Genomic DNA, 18,175 nt, shown 5'->3' with positions numbered 1-18,175 from the left:
TATTCATATGTGAGGCCGTATGGCACATTTTATAAAAATATTTTAGTGTAGGACTGCTTCAAATGAGATTTGCCGTGACGTGGCGAAGCAGCTCAAGAAATTGCAATTTTTTGCCAAAAATCTCAAAAAATTTTTTATAAGTACAGTTTGGAATGTTTAGTGCTGTAGTGCACATTTGGTGCTGGCTTTTTGTTTTTTCTTCATTGAATTGGTCGGTGGTTGACCTCCACCTTGCTATGCACCCCAATTTGGGATGTATTCCATCTGTCTGGATTTTGGCGGTTGGTGACTGTTCACATTAAGTCATCAGGCTTTGTCCACAGGCTATTTACTTCATGCAGCATTTGCTTGGACCTGTCCCGCCCACAGCCATGACTCAGTCATGGGTACGGGATTGAAATAGACCAGGTGAGTGCTGCTAAGAGCAGTTCTACTATTCATATGTGAGGCCGTATGGCACATTTTATAAAAGTATTTTAGTGTAGGACTGCTTCAAATGAGATTTGCCGTGACGTGGCGAAGCAGCTCAAGAAATTGCAATTTTTTGCCAAAAATCTCAAAAAAATTTTTATAAGTACAGTTTGGAATGTTTAGTGCTGTAGTGCACATTTGGTGCTGGCTTTTTGTTTTTTCTTCATTGAATTGGTCGGTGGTTGACCTCCACCTTGCTATGCACCCCAATTTGGGATGTATTCCATCTGTCTGGATTTTGGCGGTTGGTGACTGTTCACATTAAGTCATCAGGCTTTGTCCACAGGCTATTTACTTCATGCAGCATTTGCTTGGACCTGTCCCGCCCACAGCCATGACTCAGTCATGGGTACGGGATTGAAATAGACCAGGTGAGTGCTGCTAAGAGCAGTTCTACTATTCATATGTGAGGCCGTATGGCACATTTTATAAAAATATTTTAGTGTAGGACTGCTTCAAATGAGATTTGCCGTGACGTGGCGAAGCAGCTCAAGAAATTGCAATTTTTTGCCAAAAATCTCAAAAAATTTTTTATAAGTACAGTTTGGAATGTTTAGTGCTGTAGTGCACATTTGGTGCTGGCTTTTTGTTTTTTCTTCATTGAATTGGTCGGTGGTTGACCTCCACCTCGCTATGCACCCCAATTTGGGATGTATTCCATCTGTCTGGATTTTGGCGGTTGGTGACTGTTCACATTAAGTCATCAGGCTTTGTCCACAGGCTATTTACTTCATGCAGCATTTGCTTGGACCTGTCCCGCCCACAGCCATGACTCAGTCATGGGTACGGGATTGAAATAGACCAGGTGAGTGCTGCTAAGAGCAGTTCTACTATTCATATGTGAGGCCGTATGGCACATTTTATAAAAATATTTTAGTGTAGGACTGCTTCAAATGAGATTTGCCGTGACGTGGCGAAGCAGCTCAAGAAATTGCAATTTTTTGCCAAAAATCTCAAAAAATTTTTTATAAGTACAGTTTGGAATATTTAGTGCTGTAGTGCACATTTGGTGCTGGCTTTTTGTTTTTTCTTCATTAAAAATTAATATTTGTAGCATTCTCAAAACTTTTGGCCATGACTGTAGATAGAATACCGTATTTTTTGGACTATAAGACGCACTTTTTAACCCCCAAATGGTGAAAGTGGGGGTGCGTCTTATGGTCTGAATGTGGCTACGGGGAATGAGGGTGCTGCGGTGGAGCGGGTCATCGGGGGCACGAGCAGGCTGCAGCAGCCTGCCATGACCACGTGGACCTGCTCATTTCATATGCACACCCATCCTCCCGCCCATCATCTCAGCGCTGAAGCCGGCACTGACAGGTGGGCGGGATGATGGGCGGGGGGTTGGGCGGGGGGGTGCGCGCATAATTAACAGCCGGCCCACATGATCACACCTGGCAACTACAGCCTGGAGTGATCATGTTCGGCTGTATTCACTGCCCCCTGTGAATCATTATCAGCGCGGAATACAGTGAATCAGTGTACTCCCCCGTCACCGTGTGTGGAGCCGTCCCCCTGCAGCACTGCGATGTTTTCCTGTCTGTGCCGGTCAGCTGATCTGTGTAGAGAGCGGTGAGCACAGCGATGAAGTCATCGCTGTGCGTGCCGTTAGTGTCCACACAGATCAGCTGACCGGCACAGACAGGAAAACATCGCAGATGCTGCAGACAACGGTGACGGCTCCACACAGCGGCACTGCAGCTAAGACAGAGAGGAAGCTGATCGGTGCTACAGGGAGTGAGGAAAGGTGAGTATAAATGTTGTTTTTTTTTTTGTGCCACAGGATACAGGCCATATACCAGGATGGGGGTATATTATTATGAGCAGGATGGGGGTATATTATTATGAGCAGGATGGATGGGGGTATATTATCAGCAGGATGGGGAGTATATATTAGGATGGGGGTATATGAGCAGGATAGATGGGGGTATATGAGCAGGATGGATGGGGGTATATGAACAGGATGGGGGTAAATGAGCAGGATGGATGGGGGTGTATGAGCAGGATGGATGGGGGTATATGAGCAGGATGGATGGGGGTATATGAGCAGTATGATATACAAGGCAAGAGAATCCTAACCAGAATGGGGTACCTTAGTAGAGAATTTGGGGACATTACCCCCATAACAGTGTCAGTAGCAGATCCTCACCCCATAACAGTATGTCATGACCACATTTTTTGTTTAAAATTTTATTTTCCTATTTTCCTCCTCTAAAACCAGGGTGCGTCTTATGGTCTAGTGTGTCTTATAGTCCGAAAAAATACGGTACATGGTGTGAATGAAATAAAAATTAATGGTGATCATCCATTCCAGGAACCTGTGTGCATAATTCTTAAATGAAATGGTCAAATAGGTAAATAATTAGGAGGCCTCAGCACTGTATGTTGTAGTTGTCCTCATGTAATTACAGGCAGAGGACACAATGATCACACAAGACTTAGAGGGAAATTTTTGAACCTTATTTTTTTTTATTTTAAAAAGCATGAAGTCTGTCAGTGCAGTGTTATTAAAAAGGGGTTGGTTACTATCCCTTTCTATTGTTAGATCTCCTTGAAATGACAGTCTGTGGTTGTGCTAACCAGCTCAAAAGTACTTAATTACAGTGCTACAAGATTTAAAAGGTGTCACTCTAGGTACAGGGAAGTACTAAGCGAACAGCTAAAGGGAAGGGAAACCCTGTACCTAGGGAAGGGGGAGATGGTGACCCCTGACCAAACCTACCGCTGGGCTCTGGAGTCTCTCACCACCCTAGATAGGTTCCGCACCTATGTACCGAGCCAGTTACCTGATCCTAGGTATACCTAGTGCTGGGCCCTAAATAGGGAATGGATGAGATGAGCTCGCTATCAACCCCACTAAAGAAAACAAGGAGGACACACAGGGGAAAAGTGCATGAACTAGTTATCCACAGATGACTCAGGAAAGTTATAGCAACAATACCAGAGATCAGAGCAAGCCACCTGCTTCTATCCAGAGCTAGAATAAACTGAATAATATCACCAGCACAAGTCCAAGAAAGTTGGGAGTATTTAAGCACATGGAGAATACTGATAATCAGCAGCTGGATGGAAGTAGGGCTCTTCTGAGTCCTAAAGGGGGAGAGATGAAAATCCCGCAGGAAAACTACCTAATGCAATGAATACTAACAGTAGGAACAATAGAATGTCAGTGAGCATTTTGCCAAATGCTGTGATGTTCTATTGCCAGAACTCACATTATTGTCACCGTGACAAGAGTGTTACAAACATCTTTTCCAGGCAACAGGAAAATTTTCAGTATTACAGTAATTTATGTACTAGTGTAAGGGTGGTGTCACACAGAGCGACGACGACAACGACGTCGCTGCTACGTCATCATTTTCTGTGACGTTGCAGCGACGTCCCGTCGCTGTCGCTGTGTGTGACATCCAGAAACGACCTGGCCCCTGCTGTGAGGTCGCCGGTCGTTGCTGAATGTCCAGCTTCATTTTTTGGTCGTCGCTCTTCCGCTGTGACGCACACATCGCAGTGTGTGACAGCGAAAGAGCGACGAAATGAAGCGAGCAAGGAGCAGGAGCTGGCATCTGGCAGCTGCGGTAAGCTGTAACCAGGGTAAACATCGGGTAACCAAGGGAAGACCTTTCCCTGGTTACCCGATATTTACCTTTGTTACCAGCGTCCGCCGCTCTCGCTGCCAGTGCCGGCTCCTGCTCTGTGCACATGTAGCTGCAGTACACATCGGGTAATTAACCCGATGTGTACTGTAGATAGGAGTGCAGGGAGCCAGCGCTAAGCAGTGTGTGCCGCTCCCTGCTCAGTGCACATGTAGCTGCAGTACACATCGGGTAATTAACCCCATGTGTACTGTAGCTAGGAGTGCAGGGAGCCAGCGCTAAGCAGTGTGCGCGGCTCCCTGCTCTCTGCACATGTAGCTGCAGTACACATCGGGTAATTAACCCGATGTGTACTGTAGCTAGGAGTGCAGGGAGCCAGCGCTAAGCAGTGTGTGCGGCTCCCTGCTCTCTGCACATGTAGCACAGCGACGCATGTCGTTATGATGGCTGCTGCTTCTGCTGTGTTTGACAGCTAAGAAGCGACCATAACAGCGACTTACAAGGTCGCTGTTACGTCACAGAAAATGGTGACGTAACAGCGACGTCATTGTCACTGCCGCTATGTGTGAACCCAGCTTAAGTATGTGATAATACTTACCAACTGCAGTTTTCACCAGTCTTTACCACCCTGTGAGCAGGCTAATCTGATCTCTAGTCATATGTACCAGATAAAGACTAGAGGGTAGCTGGAAATCGGAGAAGACAGCAAACAGGAAGTATTTTGAAGGGTTGTCAGCCCCGGGAACGCAAGTGCTGGAACCAGAGTATTAGCTTTTCATTTTAAAGGGGCAAACAATGAGGATGAGACACAGTTGTCCAAGCAGTGTACAACCCCTTTAATATATCTACAAGCTATTACATAGCAATTAGGATAGATCACAAGTAAAAATTTTGACTTCTTCTTTAACTATATTTACTATACTATAGTTTTACTGATACTGTGCATTGTGAAATAAAAAGCAATTATGGGAATAACCCTATAAGTTATCACTCGCTTCCAATGGTTATGACTGCACAAATTGTAGTACATGTAAAATTGTGCACAATAAAGTGACTTTACAGCACAACTTAAAATGTAATTGAGGTAACATTTCTGAATAGGTTATAGAAAAATTAAAAAAAAGGAAAATATGTATTTCCACCAAGAAACTGACCACTTTTCTAATGCGCGTCAAACATTCAACGTCGTATAGCAACCTGACAAACAAACCATTCATTCAACATCAAATTTTCCAGGTTCTCTGCGTAAGAAAGAAACAGGTTAAAGACGGTCATGGTTACAATACAAAGAGCAACATTCTACTGCACCATCCATTAAGATGTGAGACATGTTTTTTTTTGTTTGTTTTTTTTCTCTAAAAACCAGGCCCCATTTCATTAAGACCAGCATTGTTCAAGGTGGTCTTGATGAGTAGGTGTGTTGGAGACATTTCAGATTCATTAAGAGGTGTGTGCCTCTTCATGAGTCAGGAGCAGCCCTCTTCATGAATCAGGAGCGTCAGATAAGTGGCATTGATTCCAGTGTGCACCTCACCATAAATCCTACTCCAATCCTTGCTGGACTAAGATTTACGATCTATGGAGTAGTGAATGCTCATAGTGAATTTGATGAGTGGGGTTCGCAACGTCCCCATCCAGCCCCAGCTCTACCCCCTTCACCGGAGACAGGCAAAAATGGAGTGAGCACCAAAAGTCACAATATTTTATAAGTTTCGAGTTGCGCCAAACTTTTGCAACTTTTTAAAGCTATGATGAATTGAGCCAAATATTATTATTGAGCAGCTTTTTTTTATTTTTCATAGACATTACTTCATAGACATTACTTTCATTCAGACATTTACTTTCATAGACATTACATTATTTCATAGACATTAGCAGTCTTAGTATAAAGGAAGGTAACCTTGTTTCAAAAATACCTCAAACATATGAAATTTCAATTGTGTTTCTTAATTACCTCAACCACATAACCGAGGTCCTTCACATAATCCCGTTCTGAATCGAGTAATTCCTGTAACACATAACTGAGAGCAATAAAATTGATTTTAACAACATTGAATAATTCATAAACATGGAAAAAAAACCATATAGAGAATGTATATGTTAACTAATGGTAGTAATAGACAATATTTGTGGAATGATTTGAGGTTAAGGATTTGACAAAACCCACAGGTTCCATTACTTATTAATACCTGATGACTAGACCTTACAGTAAAGTAAACAAATTTGTGCTGTTATGTGCAGTGAAAAACATTTATTTGTTAGTAGACTACACAGGTGATCGGGTGAAGATTACAGGATTTGCAGGGGGCACTAGGTAGTATTATTAGTAACTTAGTGAGTGTGGTGCTTGTTTATTTCGTTACAATTTTGGAGGCATGATATATATATATATATATATATATATATATATATATACTACAGTTTGTGAGAGCATTATTTCTATAGCACTTTTTTTTGTTTTTAAATTATATTCCGCACCACTGCATATAGTTTGGTGCGCTGTATTGAAGGTTGCAGATATTCAGAGTGGCATTTAAAGGGAACCTGATACCAGGTTTTTGCCTTATGAGCTGCGGCCACCAACAGTGAACCCTTATTTACAGCATTCCAGAATGCTGATGGATGCGACAATCCTGGGTGACTGAAGGCTGCTATTTTTAGGCTGGGGGCCCAATAAACATGGGTCTCCCCAGTCTGAGAATACCAACACCAGCTGTTGGCTTTACCATGGCTGGGTATCAAAACTGGGGGGGGGGGGAACTACACACTTTTTTTTAAATTATTTATTTAAACAATTAAAAAAAAAACAAAAACAAAAGCCGCATGCAGTCCCTCTTATTTTGTACAGAGCCAAGATAATGCACATGGTTGCAGCCTGTAGCCGTATGCTTTATCTTTGCTGGTTATCATATTATGGTGAGATCCTATACCTATTTTTTTATTAATTTATTTTTACATCAATATTGACACACACAGCTTCTGTGATTGCAAGCAGTCAAACACACTGTCACACAGGGTGGGGGTCTGACTGCAACCAATCACAGATGTTGAGACTGCCGGTGGGTGGGGGAAGCAGTGCATATGTATGAAGCATAATTAGTGGCCCTGGAAGTAGAATTAAAGCCACATGGAGACTGGTAAGTATAATGCGCTTGCTCTGATCCCCCTATCCCTTCTACCATAATTTTAAAGTGCCTGATTTCAGTCCGCAAAGATTTATATGGGGACTGGCATCTGGCCAGATATCCGAGATAAATTCCAGGCCCAAACCGGGTTTATTTTTTAAACCCAATTGGACATGCCGATCCTGGATATCTGTGGGGGCCCGCACATCACTAGTCACTACATAAGTGGTCAAAACCAGGAATAACTAAGCTGCCATGCCTTGCACATTAGATAAGGACATTTTGATAGGATGTTGGAGATGGGCATAAGTGCTTTTGGTATGTAGAAACACTTCTAAAACATGTGTCATACCTACTCTATTCCCCACGCTGGGCTGCCTTCTCCTCCTGCTTAACAGAGAGTAATGGAGAAGGGGTTTTTATGCCGCGCTATTCACCAGGCAAAAGGACGAGAAGATAATGAATGTTCCTTTATTGTGGCTTGTGTCTACGCGTTGCAGGAGCTCTGCTCCCTTCTTCAGGACATACAGCACAAAAATAACATATCTGCTGCTGATTGAGAGATCGCAGCATAAATACAAGACAAGGAGAAAAAAACCCCCATAAGAAACACCCCCAAAATAAAAAAAATTGGCGGGCTACAGTGATGCATATAGCAGGAAAACATTAAAAAACACCAAAAGAGAAAGGATATCAGGAAAAAAGATTAAAGTTTCTATAAAACCATGTTATAAAATGTTAAAAAAAAAATTTATGGGTTAAATTACAAAGAAGTGTATAAAAAATATATAGATAAAATAATTGATTTAAGAATTGTCAGAGTCTTTATTGTACTAGAACCGGTTAACCCATAGGGTTAATGTGCATAGATAGGGGTATGGAGAGCCCTAACTGTCCGTACCACCTGGGAATTAGACACTGGCCTGTGCCGCTATACAGCCGTCATAGACTCTAAATACATGAAGAAACTGTAATGAAAAAGGTTGTTATAATGTTTATTATATCATTTAATGAAAATGATTATTTTTATATGGAAGCTTTTAATTAAAAAAGGAAGATGTAAAATATATTTTGTGAGAGGAAGAAGTCGGGAAGAAGTGGTTCAATTTACATCGAAATGTGGAAGCAGGTGGCAGAGTAACCGATACTAAGCTAGCCTCCGTGCTTGACTGATAGCTACTTTCATTGAAGTCACAAAGCAAAGGAGCTGTCAGTCAAGCAGAAGGAAGCAATGCAGAGGGGGAATTAAAGCTATGGCATTCTAAAGGTACCGTCTAAAGGTACACATAACGAGATCGCTAGCGAGATCGCAGATGAGTCACGGTTTCTATGACGCAGTAGATAACCCGTTAGCGATCTTGTTATGTGTGACACCTACAAGCGATCAGACCCCTGCTGTGAGATCGCTAGTCATTGCCGAATGGTCCAGGCCATTTTCTTCAAAGGCGATGTCCTGCTGGGCAGGACGCATCTCTCTGTTTGACACTGTGTGACAGGGTCACAGTGACTGCTGAGATCGTTATACAGGTCGCAACTGCGACCTGTATTGTTCTGAATCATTGGTAAGGTGTGACTGTGTGACATCTCACCAGCGACCTTCCAGCGACTTACCAGCGATCCCTATCAGGTCGCATCGTTTCGGGATCGCTGATAAGTCGTTCTGTGTGACTGGGCCTTTAAGCTTGGGAAAAGCTTCCTTGTGCCAAAAACACTTCAGTCTCATTTGCATATCCATTCAAATGCTGATTTCTCATATCATTGGTCAATTCCACAGAACAAAAGTTCAATACTAAATATAAATCAGACTTTCCTTAGTGTAAATCAATCCACTACACCCCAATTCAATAGTCACACCAGAGAAAATAGAAGCTTGGCAACAAAATAAAAACTATTAAAATGAACCTGTCAGGTCCAATATGCACCCAGAACCATAAGCAGTTCTTTTATCATATGCTAATGAGGCCAGCGACTAGTCCCCTGGGTGTTACTTCCCTTGGCTAGTCGGCCCATTAGCATGTTAGCACGCCCCCTGTGGGTGTGCTAACATGCTAATGAATGTGCAGCGTCAGAGGATGATCTCACTCACCTCTCCGCTGCTATCACGTTCGACGGGGGATTTCGGCTCAATGCGCATGATCCCAGAGTTTGGATCATGCACACTATGAAGGCGGGTGTATGCATCCTGGCTTTAAACTGAAGTTTGAAGTTAATTATTAGTGATGAGCGAGTACCAAAAAGCTCGGGTGCTTGAGGCTCGGGCCGAGCATCCCAAGATACTCGTGTACTCGGCCCGAGCACCGAGCCCAATGTTATCCTATGGGAGACCCGAGTATTTTTATGAAATGACCCCCGGCAGCATGTAGAAACCCTAAAAATGTCACAAAAGTCTCAGAAAAGTGCTCAAATGACATGGCAACAGCATGGGGAAGACCCCTTGAAGCATTTATCACTCAAAAGTCACAGTTGTGAACAATTTTGTCCGAGTTTTACGCCATTTTTATGGACTCACCAGAAAACCTTCAAAAATGACACCAAAATGAATTTTCATGGCGGAAATGTTAAGGGCACATACCCAATAGTGAGATAGAGCTGGTGTATGTTACTTTTTGAGATTATTACATGAAAGATTTTACATAAAAACATTGTGTGGCACTCCGATGTCCAAAACGCACGTTTTGTGCTTTTTACTAGCAATGTCGGTCATTTTTTTTTTTTCATTCTATCTCCCTCAGTCCGTCGGTCGGTCTCGCTCTGTCTGTCTCTCTCTGTCTTGTCTGTCCCCCTCTCACAGCCTGTCGGTCAGTCTCCCCCCTCTCTCTTACTTACCATTCCCCGATCACTGCCGCGGCGCTGCACAGCTGTTCACTAAACTCCGGCGGCTTTTCCTCTTTTGTAAAAGCCGGCCGCTCATTAGACAATCTCATATTCCCTGCTTTCCTGCTTTTCGGCGCCTATGATTGGTTGCAGTGAGACACGCCCCCACGCTGAGTGACAGGTGTCTCACTGCACCCAATCACAGCAGCCGGTGGGTGTGTGTATACTGTGCAGTGAAATAAATAATTAAATAATTAAAAAAAACGGCGTGCTGTCCCCACCAATTTTAATACCAGCCAGATAAAGCCAGACAGTTGAAGGCTGGTATTCTCAGGATGGGGAGCTCCACGTTATGGGGAGCCCCCCAGCCTAACAATATCAGTCAGCAGCCGCCCAGAATTGCCGCATACATTAGATGCGACAGTTCTGGGACTGTACCCGGCTCTTCCCGATTTGCCGTGGTGCGTTGGCAAATCGGGGTAATAAGGAGTTAATGGCAGCCCATAGCTGCCAAAAAGTCCTAGATTAATCATGTCAGGCGTCTCCCCGAGATACCTTCCATGATTAATCTGTAGGTTACAGTAATTAACACACACACACCCGAAAAAATACTTTATTAGAAATAAAAAACACAAACCAATTCCCTCGTAACCAATTTAATAAGCCCCAAAAAGCCCTCCATGTCCAGCGTAATCCACAGACCTCCAGCGTCGCTTCCAGCTCTGCTGCATGCAGGTGACAGGAGCTGCAGCAGACACCGCCGCTCCTGTCAGCTTCACACAGCAACTGAGGTGAGTAGCGCGATTATTTATTTAATTTTATTTTTTTTTAGAGTTTTACCGGCGGCAGACTATTGTGAAAGATCAGCTGATTGCTCCCAGAAGCCGGCCACCGGGTGATCAGCTGATCGCTCCTTGCAGCCGGGTGATCAGCTGATCGCTCGCAGCGCCGGGTGATCAGCAGATCGCTCCCAGCACGGTGGGTAAACTGATCGCTCCCAGCGCCGGGTGATCAGCTGATCGCTCCCAGCGCCGGGTGATCAGCTGATCGCTCCCAGCGCCGGGTGATCAGCTGATCGCTCCCAGCGCCGGGTGATCAGATGATCGCTCCCAGCGCCGGGTGATCAGCTGATCGCTCCCAGCGCCGGGTGATCAGCTGATCGCTTCCAGCGCCAGGTGATCAGCTGATCGCTCGGCCGCCGAGAATCTGTGCGGGTGGAGGAGTGCGGAGTGGGTGGAGCCGAGTGGGGCCATGGCGCTGAGGACAGGTGAGTGTGTGTGTGCGTGTGTATATATATATATATATATATACATGCGGAGTGGAGTGCGGAAGGGGGCGGAGCCGAGCGGGGAAGTGTCGGGCTCCCTGCACACGTGGCCAGGGTAAATATTGAGTAAAGCACTTTCCTTGGTTACCCGATATTTATCTTGGTTACGGGTCCAGGGAGCCAGAGAGAGCATGTGCAGTGAAATCCTAAGGATTCCACTGCTCAAAAAAACGTTACATGCTGCGTTCCTCCCGCTGGGCGGAAGCAACGGAGCGTTGCCCAGCGGAAGCAACGCAGGTCCTTTTGGCACAATCCGTCATCCATACAAGTCTATGGGAAACAGTTAATCCGTTAACAGATTCCGCTGTTTTCCAAAAGGGCAGATTGTGACGGAAGGAAAACAACTCAAGTGTGAAAGTACCCGTAATTATTTATTTCACTGCACAGTATACACATGCCCACCGGCTGCTGTGATTGGGTGCAATGAGACACCTGTCACTCAGCGTGGGGGAGTGTCTCACTGCAACCAATCATAGGCGCCTGTGGGCGGGGAAAGCAGGGAATATGAGATGGCTGTGTGCAGAGCTCAGCGCGCCCGCCGGTATAAAGGCTCGGTCACGCTGTGCGGGCCGGCCAATCACTGCAATTCCACAACTAACAGGGCTGTGGCATTGCAGTGGTCTGCCAGCCAATCCCTGCATGAGGGCTGGCTCTCAAAAGAGCGCCAACATGCAGGGATGAAGACCACGAGTACAGCACGAGTATCGCGAAATTACTCGGTACCCGCCGAGTACAGTGATACTCGTGCGAGTACCGAGTAGTAACAAGCATACTCGCTCAACACTATTAATTATATTTAAACAGTTTACTAAAGATAAGAAGCATGTTACTTTACTCGGACAAATACAATATGCAGGTCAGATATAATTGTAGGTTGAAAACTGATGAATTTGTAAATGTGAAGTGAAATAGATGACTAAGAAGTGACTGAAAATATTAATAAAGTAATATTTGGGAGTCGGGACTGTCAAAGAGTATCTAATTAGTAGGTAATTGGATAAAATGAGTATTTGCAGATGTAAGACTCAGGGATCAATATTTTCAAGCCCATTGCAGCACTGGATCTGATAAAATAGAGAGAGCAATAAAAAAAAAAAAAATTAAATGACGTACCCTAGAGGAAGATGTGATCATAAAAAATAAGATTTTGCCATTTGTGGAAGAATTAAACAGATCCAAAGAGACGCATGTGCTGAGTGGCCTTTGTGGAAGGAAAACAAAATGGAGCCTAATAGGGAGGGGCTTGTTAACTTGTCTCGTAAAGAGGGAAATTTAAAAAAAGGCCTTTTTTTGCAAGTGGCTGAGGGGAGGAGCAGGATTTAAACTTGAAGAACAAAAGCTAGTAAGGTTTTTTTTTACCTTACAGGGAGAGAGAGCAGCTCCCACCAACCTGGCTAAAAGCACATGGTCCTATTGTCTGTTAGAAACTAAAGGACTGCAGGAAAAAAAAATGAAAATAAAACACCCTTTCATAAGAGTTTTACCTACATTTAACAATTCATTGTAAATTATTTTTTCTCAGCTTTGGATATTGGAAAAAGTAATTAACAATAGTTTTTTATTTTACTAATTCTACACCAATGAATAAATTAACTTTCAACAAGTTTACATTTCTTAACAGAAACTGGAGCAATGAAGTCTGTTTATTCAAATTGTTTTTTATTGCAAATAAGCATTTTATGGTGATTTATTTGGAAAAGTCATTTTGATGACATATATCTGTTCCCAGACTTCCAGTAGTTATTGGATTTAGGTTTTTTTTTTCTCCCCTCATGGACATAAAGATGTTATAGTATACATGGACAGTGTTCACAAAGTGCCCACAATTCACTGCTAAATGTCCTTAATTTTGCAAATATAGACTACTCCTATCCAAAAGTTGTGTTGCTTTAGAAATAATAATAATAATTGTTATATTATTATTATTATTAATAATAATAATAATAATAATAATAGTAATAATCTAGCTTAATAATATTAAAAATTGAGTTTAAAGTATGGGGATATTTGATGGTATTCTGTTTTAATGACATTTAATGTCTTGAGTCATCTATTTTTTTTTTTATTTCCCAGCAGAGGAAAACAAAACAAAAAAAAATACAGTTCTGTCAGTAAAGAGTAGTCTCACAGAGGAAACAAAAACTAAAATACAGCAGCGTAAATAAGCCCAAAATCATGATTTACAGCAGAGATCTGTGGCTTAATATTCAGATAGTCTGGACCTGTCACCAAAGGTGCAATTTTTGTATCAGAGCCATTGCTGTGGTTCAAGCCAAGGTTGAAAAAGTCCACAGAAATGGTTCTCCATTACAAATTTACAGATAGCATGATATTTATAGTGTTCTTAATCAGATACAATCTAGTCACAATATAACTTTCTTATGCCCCAAATGTAGAACTCCAGTGGCACACAGTTTTGTATCCAGTTATGCTTTGAATAATGGAGTGAAAAAGAGGGGAAAGATGACTGATGTTGAAAGTCACCTATTTTAAGTTTTTAATTTGTTCACTGATTTTAATTTTTCTTTTAAGTTTTCTTTATATTTTTATCTCTAACGAAGGATACAGCAGACATACATATATTGCATGATTGCTCTGATACAACAAGAAACGGCAGGGTCTGTACATGTCTCAGATGAGCCCATTGCTAATGTAGATTCTGAGTTTTTTAATAGATGGAGCCAGATACCAAGATGCTGGTTGATTCTACACTGGATAAAGCCTGCTTTACATGTTACAATTTCGCATACGATATCGTATACGATCGTAACCGCCCCCATGGTATGTGCGGCACGTTCAATTTTGTTGAATGCGCCGCACAAACGATTAACCTCCGTCACACGTACTTACCCTTCCATACGACCTTGATGTGGGCGGCGAACGTCCACTTCCTGGAGTGGGAGGAACGTTCGGCATCACATCGACATCACGCGGCAGCCGGCCAAAAGAAGCGGAGGGGCGGAGATGAGCGGGACGTAAACATCCTGCCCACCTCCTTCCTTCCGCATTGCTGGCTGGGAGCCGCAGGACACAGGTAAGATCTGTTCATCGTTCCCGGGGTGTCACACACTGCAATGTGTACTACCCCAGGTACGATGAACAACCTGATGTTCAATTTATGAAGAATGAACGACGTGCGTGCGATGAACGTTTTACCGTTCATTTGCAATTGCACGTAGCTGTTACACACTACAATGGTAAAAATTTCAGCTCACCCATATGGAGTCTTCAAGGCGAAGGTGGATGCCCGCAGTCCCCGGACAGGCCGGTCCGTAATTCAGAATAGATGTAGAAAAGAAGCGTATGGGACTCAGCACCAAGGTGGTAATAATAAAACTTGGAACTTTATTCGGAATTTTTTAAAAGAAAGGTACACAGGTCATCCAAAAAATCGCTATGCGATTTGCCAAGCGGCTTTACGCGTTTTGGACAAACAAAGGGAAATTAAAACCAGTCCTTTGGGCTTATGAATGAGTCCCATACGCTTCTTTTCTACACACTACAATGTACCTTACGATGCCGGATGTGTGTCACTTACGACGTGACCCCGCCGACACATCGTAAGATATATTGTAGTGTGTAAAGCGGGCTTAAGTTGAGGTTACACAACATGAGGTAAAAAAACCGAACCACTCCCTCCTCACCTATTGGTATAGGAGGAAGAGATGTAGATTTTCAATCACTGTAGTGCATATAGCGGTAAAGAGTAAGGGTATGTGCGCACGTTGCATTCTGTGCAATGTGGAAAAGAAAGTACCCTCTAAAACTGTAAACACTGCGTTTGTCAAAAATAAATGCATGCAAAACGCATGCATTTTGGATCTATTTTGCATGCGTTTTCCATGCATTTTCCATGCGTTTTCGATGCATTTTGGATGCATTTTTTGCAGTGCGGTCCCCCGGCAATTAAGCTCTGTTACATGGCTGCTGACAGCAGACAGAGTCGCGCGATGAGAATGAACTCCGATGAACTTCACCCGACTTCATTGTCATACACGGCTCTATCTGTGTCACGTCCTGATTAGTGGTCACCCGTTAAGGACTCATCGGTGACCGCAAATCCCCTGAATGACTGAAGTGAGCAGCGCGATCAGCGCTGCCATCACTCAGGTTACATGCGGCCAGCTGTAGTCCTCCACCCGAGACCGCAATCACCTGTGACGTCATCACTGATCACGCAGCTAACTTCAGTCACTCGGGCGACTTGCTGTCACAGTTGGAGGATCCAACGGTGGCCACGGGTAACCTGACTGACGTCATCGCTGATCGTGCGGCTCACTTTAGTTGCTGCGTGGAGCTGACAGAGAGCGGTCTGGTCTGTGACCACTCCTGTCAGCTTCATGTAGCAGAGCTGAGAGCGTCATGGGACGTCGTGTGGATTCCTAAAAACTTTTTTTTTTTGGTTTCGAGAAAAAATATTTGAAAAAATAAAGAAAGTCTATATAAATATACACTAAGGGTCTAAATTGCAAATTAGTTCACAATTTAGTGGACCAGCCGGCAGTATATCCCTGGAAAAAGTGAATAGTTATATCACTCCACCAGTCAACTTTACAATCAAGAATAAATAAAAAATGTACAATCATTATAAAATCAATCAACCACAAGTCATTTTATCTAGATCCAATAATTATCCACATACTGAAAGAGGAGTATATGTCACCGGGGGATGTACAAGTGGATTTTCCAATATATCTCTCATGTGACAGTAGGACATATTATATATATATATATATATATATATATATATATATATATATATATTATATATACAAATAATATATATATACAGTGCCTACAAGTAGTATTCAACCCCCTGCTGATTTAGCAGGTTTGATAAGATGCAAATAAGTTAGAGCCTGCAAACTTCAAATAAGAGCAGGATTTATTACCAGATGCATAAAGTCAAAGTTATGTTGCTCAGTTATATTTTAATAAATTTTCAACATAAAAGTGTGGGTCAATTATTATTCAACCCCTACGTTTAATATTTTGTGGAATAACCCTTGTTTGCAATTACAGCTAATAATCGTCTTTTATAAGACCTGATCAGGCCGGCACACGTCTCTGGAGTTATCTTGGCCCACTCCTCCATGCAGATCTTCTCCAAGTTAACTAGGTTCTTTGGGTGTCTCATTTGGACTTTAATCTTGAGCTCCTTCCACAAGTTTTCAATTGGGTTAAGGTCAGGAGACTGACTAGGCCACTGCAACACCTTGATTTTTTTCCCTCTTGAACCAGGCCTTAGTTTTCTTGGCTGTGTGCTTTGGGTCGTTGTCTTGTTGGAAGATGAAATGACGACCCATCTTAAGATCCTTGATGGAGGAGCGGAGGTTTTTGGCCAAAATCTCCAGGTAGGCCGTGCTATCCATCTTCCCATGGATGCGGACCAGATGGCCAGGCCCCTTGGCTGAGAAACAGCCCCCCAGCATGATGCTGCCACCACCATGCTTGACTGTAGGGATGGTATTCTTGGGGTCGTATGCAGTGCCATCCAGTCTCCAAACGTCACGTGTGTGGTTGGCACCAAAGATCTCGATCTTGGTCTCATCAGACCAGAGAACCTTGAACCAGTCTGTCTCAGAGTCCTCCAAGTGATCATGAGCAAACTGTAGACGAGCCTTGACATGACGCTTTGAAAGTAAAGGTACCTTACGGGCTCGTCTGGAACGGAGACCATTGCGGTGGAGTACGTTACTTATGGTATTGACTGAAACCAAAGTCCCCACTGCCATGAGATCTTCCCAGAGCTCCTTCCTTGTTGTCCTTGGGTTAGCCTTGACTCTTCGGACAAGCCTGGCCTCGGCACGGGTGGAAACTTTCAAAGGCTGTCCAGGCCGTGGAAGGCTAACAGTAGTTCCATAAGCCTTCCACTTCCGGATGATGCTCCCAACAGTGGAGACAGGTAGGCCCAACTCCTTGGAAAGGGTTTTGTACCCCTTGCCAGCCTTGTGACCCTCCACGATCTTGTCTCTGATGGCCTTGGAATGCTCCTTTGTCTTTCCCATGTTGACCAAGTATGAGTGCTGTTCACAAGTTTGGGGAGGGTCTTAATTAGTCAGAAAAGGCTGGAAAAAGAGATAATTAATCCAAACATGTGAAGCTCATTGTTCTTTGTGCCTCAAATACTTCTTAATACTTTAGGGGAACCAAACAGAATTCTTGTGGTTTGAGGGGTTGAATAATAAATGACCCTCTGAATAAACTTTTCACAATTTAAAAAAAAAAATAAAAAAAGAAATAACATTCTCTTTTGCTGCAGTGCATTTCACACTTCCAGGCTGATCTACAGTCCAAATGTCACAATGCCAAGTTAATTCCGAATGTGTAAACCTGCTAAATCTGTAGGGGGTTGAATACTACTTGTAGGCACTGTATATATATATATATATATATATATATATATATATATATATATATATATATATATATGTGTGTGTGTGTTGAAAATTTTAACACTATATGTATTTTTAATTATATAAGACAAAATGGAAGATATGTGGTTCACTCTATTGGTGTGAATTTTACATCCAGTATTTTTTCATGCCCAATTCGACACTTAAACTCCAATATTTTACCCAACACGTTTCGCCTCCTTGGGTGGGGGTTCATCAGGGTTATTGTTATAACATATATTCCAATCCAAATATGTCTAATAATTCAATATGTCACATCAGGAAGATAATAAATTCACATTCCTTTGGTTATAAAAGTATTTTGCACTTACCGTATTTTTCGGACCATAGCACGCACTTTTTTTCCCCCAAATGTTGTCTTATGTCTTATGGTCTGAATGTAGGGCTGCACGGAATGAGGGTGCTGCGGTGGAGCGGGTCATCGGGGGC

General features: G+C 43.0%; 1 protein-coding gene across 9 annotated transcripts in view; it reads right to left on the bottom strand.

Moving 5' to 3' along the window:
• TRIO (trio Rho guanine nucleotide exchange factor) overlaps window positions 1-18,175 on the bottom strand; it is a 3,493,742-nt gene that overhangs the window by 1,951,713 nt on the left and 1,523,854 nt on the right. For all 9 annotated transcript variants that reach the window (XR_012724343.1, XR_012724344.1, XR_012724345.1 and 6 more), the window contains one exon: window positions 6,019-6,085. Coding sequence is in view for 6 of the 9 variants with exons in the window: in XM_075314973.1 (XP_075171088.1) it covers window positions 6,019-6,085 (67 nt within the window). In the remaining 3 variants the exon portion in view is untranslated. The remainder of the gene's footprint in view (window positions 1-6,018; window positions 6,086-18,175) is intronic.

Source organism: Anomaloglossus baeobatrachus, chromosome 6 (assembly GCF_048569485.1).
Source record: "Anomaloglossus baeobatrachus isolate aAnoBae1 chromosome 6, aAnoBae1.hap1, whole genome shotgun sequence".
NCBI classification, from domain to species: domain Eukaryota; kingdom Metazoa; phylum Chordata; class Amphibia; order Anura; family Aromobatidae; genus Anomaloglossus; species Anomaloglossus baeobatrachus.
This window is presented reverse-complemented; position numbering and strand designations above follow the sequence as displayed.